Below are 7,417 nucleotides of genomic sequence, written 5' to 3' on the forward strand. Positions count from 1 at the left end.
TGAAAGTTTCACTGCTCTAGGACCTTGACCTTTGATCTCAGACTTTCAGAATTGAATCCCTTCCATGTCTGAACATAACAATTAATCCCTGAAAGTTTCACTACTCTAGGACCTTGACCTTTGACCTCGGACTTTCAAAATTGAATCTCTTCCATGTCTGAACATAACAATTAATCCCTGAAAGTTTCACTACTCTAGGACCTTGACCTTTGACCTCGGACTTTCAAAATTCAATCCCTTCCATGTCTGAACATAACAATGAATCCCTGAAAGTTTCACTACTCTTGGACCTTGATCTTTGACCTCAGACTTTCAGAACTGAATCCCTTCCATGTCTGAACATAATAATGAATCCCTGAAAGTTTCACTACTCTTGGACCTTGACCTTTGACCTCGGACTTTCATATTGAATCCCTTCCATGTCTGAACATAACAATTAATCCCTGAAAGTTTCTCTACTCTTGGACCTTGACCTTTGACCTTGGACTTTCAAATTGAATCCCTTCCATGTCGGAATATAACAATGAATCCCTGAAAGTTTCTCTACTCTTGGACCTTGACCTTTGACCTCGGACTTTCAAATTGAATCCCTTCCATGTCTGAATATAACAATGAATCCCTGAAAGTTTCACTACTCTTGGACCTTGACCTTTGACCTCGGACTTTCAAATTGAATCCCTTCCATGTCTGAACATAACAATGAATCCCTGAAAGTTTCAGTACTCTTGGACCTTGACCTTTGACCTTGGACTTTCAAATTGAATCCCTTCCATGTCTGAACATAACAATGAATCCCTGAAAGTTTCAGTACTCTTGGACCTTGACCTTTGACCTCGGACTTTCATATTGAATCCCTTCCATGTCTGAACATAACAATGAATCCCTGAAAGTTTCACTACTCTAGGACCTTGACCTTTGACCTTGGACTTTAAAATTGAATCCCTTCCATGTCTGAACATAACAATGATTCCCTGAAAGTTTCACTACTCCAGGACCCTGACCTTTGACCTCGGACTTTCAAATTGATCCCTTCCATGTCTGAACATAACAATTAATCCCTGAAAGTTTCAGTACTCTTGGACCTTGACCTTTGACCTCGGACTTTCAAATTGAATCCCTTCCATGTCTGAACATAACAATGAATCCCTGAAAGTTTCACTACTCTAGGACCTTGACCTTTGACCTTGGACTTTCAAATTGAATCCCTTCCATGTCTGAACATAACAATGATTCCCTGAAAGTTTCACTACTCCAGGACCTTGACCTTTGACCTCGGACTTTCAAATTGATCCCTTCCATGTCTGAACATAACAATGAATCCCTGAAAGTTTCAGTACTCTTGGACCTTGACCTTTGACCTCGGACTTTCAAATTGAATCCCTTCCATGTCTGAACATAACAATGAATCCCTGAAAGTTTCACTACTCTAGGACCTTGACCTTTGACCTTGGACTTTCAAATTGAATCCCTTCCATGTCTGAACATAACAATGATTCCCTGAAAGTTTCACTACTCCAGGACCTTGACCTTTGACCTCGGACTTTCAAATTGATCCCTTCCATGTCTGAACATAACAATTAATCCCTGAAAGTTTCACTAATCTTGGACCTTGACCTTTGACCTCGGACTTTCAAAATTGAATCCCTTCCATGTCTGAACATAACAATGAATCCCTGAAAGTTTCACTACTCTTGGACCTTGACCTTTGACCTTGGACATTCAGAATATAATCCCTTCCATGTCTGAACATAACAATTAATCCCTGAAAGTTTCACTACTCTTGGACCTTGACCTTTGACCTCGGACTTTCAAATTGAATCCCTTCCATGTCTGAACATAACAATGAATCCCTAAAAGTTTCACTTCTCTTGGACCTTGACCTTTGACCGTGGACTTTCAAATTGAATCCCTTCCATGTCTGAACATAACAATGAATCCCTGAAAGTTTCACTACTCTAGGACCTTGACCTTTGACCTCAGACTTTCAGAATTGAATATCTTCCATGTCTGAACATAAAAATCAATCCCTGAAAGTTTCACAACTCTAGGACCCTGACCTTTGACCTCGGACTTTCAAAATGAATCCCTTCCATGTCTGAACATAACAATGAATCCCTGAAAGTTTCACTACTCTAGGACCTTGACCCTTGACCTCGGACTTTCAAAATTGAATCCCTTCCATGTCTGAACATAACAATTAACTCTTGAAAGTTTCACTATGAATAAAATGGTGCCCAAGAAGTTGTTCACACACAAACAAAAGGACGAACAGGGGCGAAAACATAACCTAATCCCAACTCCGTTGGTAGAGGTAAAAATTTATTCCTAAATCTCAAAGATCAAAGATGGACAACGAAGAGTTGTTTCCTACTGATGTAACACAATGTTTAATTCTCTCTCTCTCTCTCTCTCTCTCTCTCTCTCTCTCTCTCTCTCTCTCTCTCTCATTAACCCAATTTTCGTGATGGGACGTTCCGTCCAGAATAAGGAGACACAAGACATATATATATACATATACATATATATGTATATATATATATATATATATATATATATATATATATATATATATATATATATATATATATATATATCCACAGGAAACAGGAAAGGAAAAGACCAGGTACCAAGCGCTTTCGTGTATTACGTACGTTTCCTGTGGATTTTACCCTTTAATATATGTCACGTGCAGTTTTGTGACTGATAAGTAATATATATATATATATATATATATATATATATATATATATATATATATATATATATATATATATATTCCTATCCCAGTAGGGATAGCTTGACCCGGACTAGTCAAGATCACCCTTACTAAGTTGGTTTGTTATGAGCAATCAGACTAAAGTATCCCACCATCACCAATCTGCAGTAGCCACCGTGGTGAGGAATATGGACATGCCTGAGGCTTTTGTCATGCAGTGGACTATGAATGGCTGTATTTGTTGTTGTTGATAATATAATATATCCAGTATATATATATATATATATATATATATATATATATATATATATATTTATACATATATATATACACACACAAACACACATACACACACACACACGAGAGTAAACTAAAGAAGAGGGTATTCTAACACAAGAAAAAGAAATGGACATGGGTAGGACATAAAATTATCACGATGAGAAGAACAAATAATATATAAACATTAGGAATATAAGAATGGGTTTCTAGTAACTGCAAAAGAATCACTGAAAGGAATAAAAGACGAAGGATTGACGAAATATGAAAACTTGCAAGTATAGATTGACATAGAATGACCATAAACAGACGAAAATGGAGACATGTCTGAAGCCTATATCATGAAATGAACTAGTAACGGCTGATGATGATGATGATGATAATAATTAATATATATATATATATATATATATATATATATATATATATATGTATGTATATATATATATATATATATATATATATATATATATATATATATATATATATATACAAGCTTAATAAACATCAAAATATTTGAAAATAATAATAATATTAATAATAATAATAATAATAATTATAATAATGCAATTACTTTTAATTTTCATATGAAATAACAACAAAAAATAAAATTATAAATCTTTCGATAGAGAAAAAGGAAAGTAAATAAGATTATAAATTAGTCATTTTTTCAGTTCTTAAATCTTTAACATTTTCCAGAGACTAAAACAAAATGCCGGAACTCGATACGAGATTAATTGTTATGTTAATTTGATTTGATTTTTTTTTATATTTTCAAAGATTTCCTTCGGGGAGAAAAACGCAAGTCTTCTACTGGAGCAAAAAGAAATCTTCGGTGAAGACCAGAAGAAGATTCTTCTCCGACCCAACGATGTCTTCAGAGGGTTTCACACCATCCCGTTCTCCTCCGAGTCTTCATTCACACCTCATAAAAATTTTAACTTTTTCTTATAAATACAATTCTATCTATCTATCTGTTTATCTATCTATCTATATATTCGATCTATCTATCTATCTATACATTCTATCTATCTATCTATATATTTCCTTTGGGGAAAAGAAATTACTTAAGGAATATCCATTGGCGGAATAAAATTCGGTTTTGGAAAAAATTAGGAGTAGAGACGAACTTGTCTTCTTCAGGAGTAGAAAGTGAGTTTCGGTGAAGACCGAGTGAATACTTTTCCCAAACCGAACGAAGATGTCTTCAAAGTCTCGCTCTCATTCAAATTATAATCGGAATCAGTTTCAGGAGACGAGCTCGAAGCCAACGAAGACTTCTCCAGTCTTCAAAACTCCTTCAATCTTGGAGTTGATATTTCTGCGAGGACCTACCTCGATTTCTTCAAATTATACCTGATCAAAGTCAAGTGATCTGCATTCTGTGTTTTACAACGATGTTCACAAACAACGCATTGAAAGCTATCAGCGAGTACGGGAAGAAATATCTACTTGGAGGTCCCTCTTCCGAAGACGGGTTTCAGAACCAGCAACCCCGGTTGATGGAACTGGAAGGACTACGCCTCATTTTGGGAGGTGGTCTTCTGATGAGGAAATTCTGGGCCGAGGAGGAAAAGAGTGAGGAGCTCGAGCCTGTCTTGGACCAGGAGGAACTCGACGGAGTTTCTGAGGAGACGGAAGCTGTCATCAGTAGGAAAGATCCTTCACTTTCCGGCGAGGAGGAACAGCTGCTGCTGCCAGGAGGCGCAGGGAGTGTTATCTCTAATAGAGATGTACAAGTTCAGGTACACCCTGGACTTCTTACCTCTAACAGAGATACAGACGTTCAGGTACAGACTGAACATCTTATCTATAACAGAGAGGTAGAAGTTCAGGTAGAGCCTGCACCCATCTCTAACACAGATGTAACAGTTCAGACTGACGGAGACACCGAGATTGAAGATCTCAGGCGAAAGAATGAGACCATAGCTAATGAACTTGCCAATAAACAGGCTGTAATTGAAGCACATGAAAATCAACTTGTTGATTACTATCAATCAATCCAAGAGTTGAAAGCGGAACTGAAAATGGCTCGAAAGAAAAATGATATCCAAAATCAGATGGAGTCAGCACTTGTGAGAGAGAAGAAAGCTCTGAAACAAGAGCTTGAAGATAAAATGACTTTGGATGAAGAAAACACAGTGAAAATAGTTCAGTTGAATGAGGAACTGGAAAAGGCCAAGAAGGAAATCAAGGCTCATGACGAGCTGAAATCGATCCTTCTGGCAGAGAATGAAGTTCTCAAAATATCCAATAAGGAACGCAGCTTCCTTAATAAAGAATTGGCTCTAGAGAAAATCAAACTAGAAAAAGAGCTGATGGAGGCTCGTGTTAATGATCAGAAAAGAAGCCAAGAACACCAAAGGCTAGTAGAAGAGCTGCAGGGAGAGATTTCTAAAGCTCTAGTACAAAATCATGAGCTAAAGGAGGCAGTGTTCACAGTCACAAAAAAGAACGAAGGTCTTTGAGAACAACTGGAGAACAAAGGTAAACGAGAAAAAAATTTGAACGGTAAGATTGTTCGAATGACTAATGTAGAAGATCAAATGAAAAAAGAATTGTCTGCAGCGAAGGATGTCATCTCTTCACTGAAGAAGGAACTTTAGAAAAGAGATTTGGAAAACGCTATAAAAGATGAAGGAATGGGTGACGTTGAAAGGTGTGAAACTGCAGCAGAAGACGACAAGAGAGTAGTCGTTGTGAAGGAAGAAAAACAAGAAGGAGAAGGACCTACAAGGAAACTTTTGGTAAGGAAACCAAAGAAGAAGAAACCAAAACGGGACAAGTTCTCTTGGGTCCCCCTTGGTCCCGTAGTTGGAAACAGGCGAAAATAAGGTTCATAACGAACGAACTCAGGAGGAAAAAATCCAAAATAATTAAGAAGCCAGAAAGAAAGCAAATAAAAATGAAAAACCAAAAAAAAAATATAAATAAAAAAAAAAAAATTAAAAATTAAAAAAAGAAAAATTTAGATAAGAATACTTTTCATTTTTTTTTAAGGGAATATTATCTTATTTTTATTTTGTGAAAGGAATATATTCTTAAGTTATTTTGTGAAAGGAAAACTATTTTTATTTCATAGCGACGTTGCTTATTTTATAAAATGAATATACCGGTATTATTATTTTTGTGAAAGGAATATTATTTTATATATATATATATTTTTTTTAGGTTTAAGGATGCCAGGCTTAACTGCCCAGGCTAATGATGCTTGCCTTAACTGCCTAGCATAATTGTTTGTCTAAACTGCCTGGCATATTTTTTTTTTTTTTAGGTTTAAGGATGCCAGGCTTAACTGCCTAGGCTAATTATGCTTGCCTTAACTGCCTGGCCTATTTTTTTTTTTTTTTTAGGTTTAAGGATGGCAGGGTTAACTGCCTAGGCTAATGATGCTTGTCTTAACTACCTGGTATATTTTTTCTTTTTTTTAGGGTTAAGGATGCCAGGCTTAACTGCCTAAGCTAATGATGCTTGTCTTAACTGCCTAAGCTAATGATGCTTGTCTTAACTGCCTGGCTTATTTTTTTTTTTTTTTTTAGGTTTAAGGATGCCAGGCTTAACTACCTAGGCTGATGATGCTTGTCCTAACTGCCTGGCCTATTTTTTTTTTTTTTTTTTTTTTTTTTTTTTTTTTTTTAGGTTTAAGGATGCCAGGCTTAACTGCCTAGGCTAATGATGCTTGGCTTAACTGCCTAGCATAATTATGCTTGCCTAAACTACCTGGCATATTTTTTTTTTTTTAGGTTTAAGGATGCCAGGCCTAACTGCCTAGGCTAATGATGCTTGGCTTAACTGCCTAGCATAATTATGCTTGCCTGAACTACCTGGCATATTTTTTTTTTTTTTAGGTTTAAGGATGCCAGGCTTAACTGCCTAGGCTAATGATGCTTGGCTTAACTGCCTAGCATAATTATGCTTGCCTAAACTACCTGGCATTTTTTTTTTCTTTTAGGTTTAAGGATGCCAGGCTTAACTGCCTAGGCTAATGATGCTTGGCTTAACTGCCTAGTATAATTATGTTTGTCTAAACTGCCTGGCATATTTTTTTTTTTAGGTTTAAGGATGCCAGGCTTAACTGCCTAGGCTAATTATGCTTGCCTTAACTGCCTGGCCTATTTTTTTTTTTTTTTTAGGTTTATGGATGGCAGGGTTAACTGCCCAGGCTAATGATGCTTGTCTTAACTACCTGGCATATTTTTTTTTTTTTAGGGTTAAGGATGCCAGGCTTAACTGCCTAGGCTAATTATGCTTGCCTTAACTGCCTGGCCTATTTTTTTTTTTTTTTTTAGGTTTATGGATGGCAGTGTTAACTGCCCAGGCTAATGATGCTTGTCTTAACTACCTGGCATATTTTTTTTTTTTTTAGGGTTAAGGATGCCAGGCTTAACTGCCTAGGCTAATGATGATTGTCTTAACCACCTGGTC

The 7,417-nt window shown here is 36.4% G+C and overlaps 1 protein-coding gene across 1 annotated transcript; it reads left to right on the plus strand.

Moving 5' to 3' along the window:
- Nucleotides 1–4,539: 4,539 nt before the first annotated feature.
- LOC137648057 (early endosome antigen 1-like) lies at nucleotides 4,540–5,460 on the plus strand. Its single transcript, XM_068380999.1, has one exon. The coding sequence runs from the start codon at nucleotides 4,540–4,542 to the stop codon at nucleotides 5,458–5,460; it is 921 nt and encodes a 306-aa protein (XP_068237100.1).
- The last annotated feature ends 1,957 nt before the right edge of the window (nucleotides 5,461–7,417 follow it).

This window comes from Palaemon carinicauda, chromosome 10 (genome assembly GCF_036898095.1).
Source record: "Palaemon carinicauda isolate YSFRI2023 chromosome 10, ASM3689809v2, whole genome shotgun sequence".
In the NCBI taxonomy this organism is placed as follows: Eukaryota; Metazoa; Arthropoda; class Malacostraca; order Decapoda; family Palaemonidae; genus Palaemon; species Palaemon carinicauda.

Coding starts and splice junctions, on each gene's coding strand:
- LOC137648057 (XM_068380999.1), top strand. CDS start 4,540: ATGAGGAAATTCTGGGCCGAGGAGGAAAAGAGTGAGGAGCTCGAGCCT.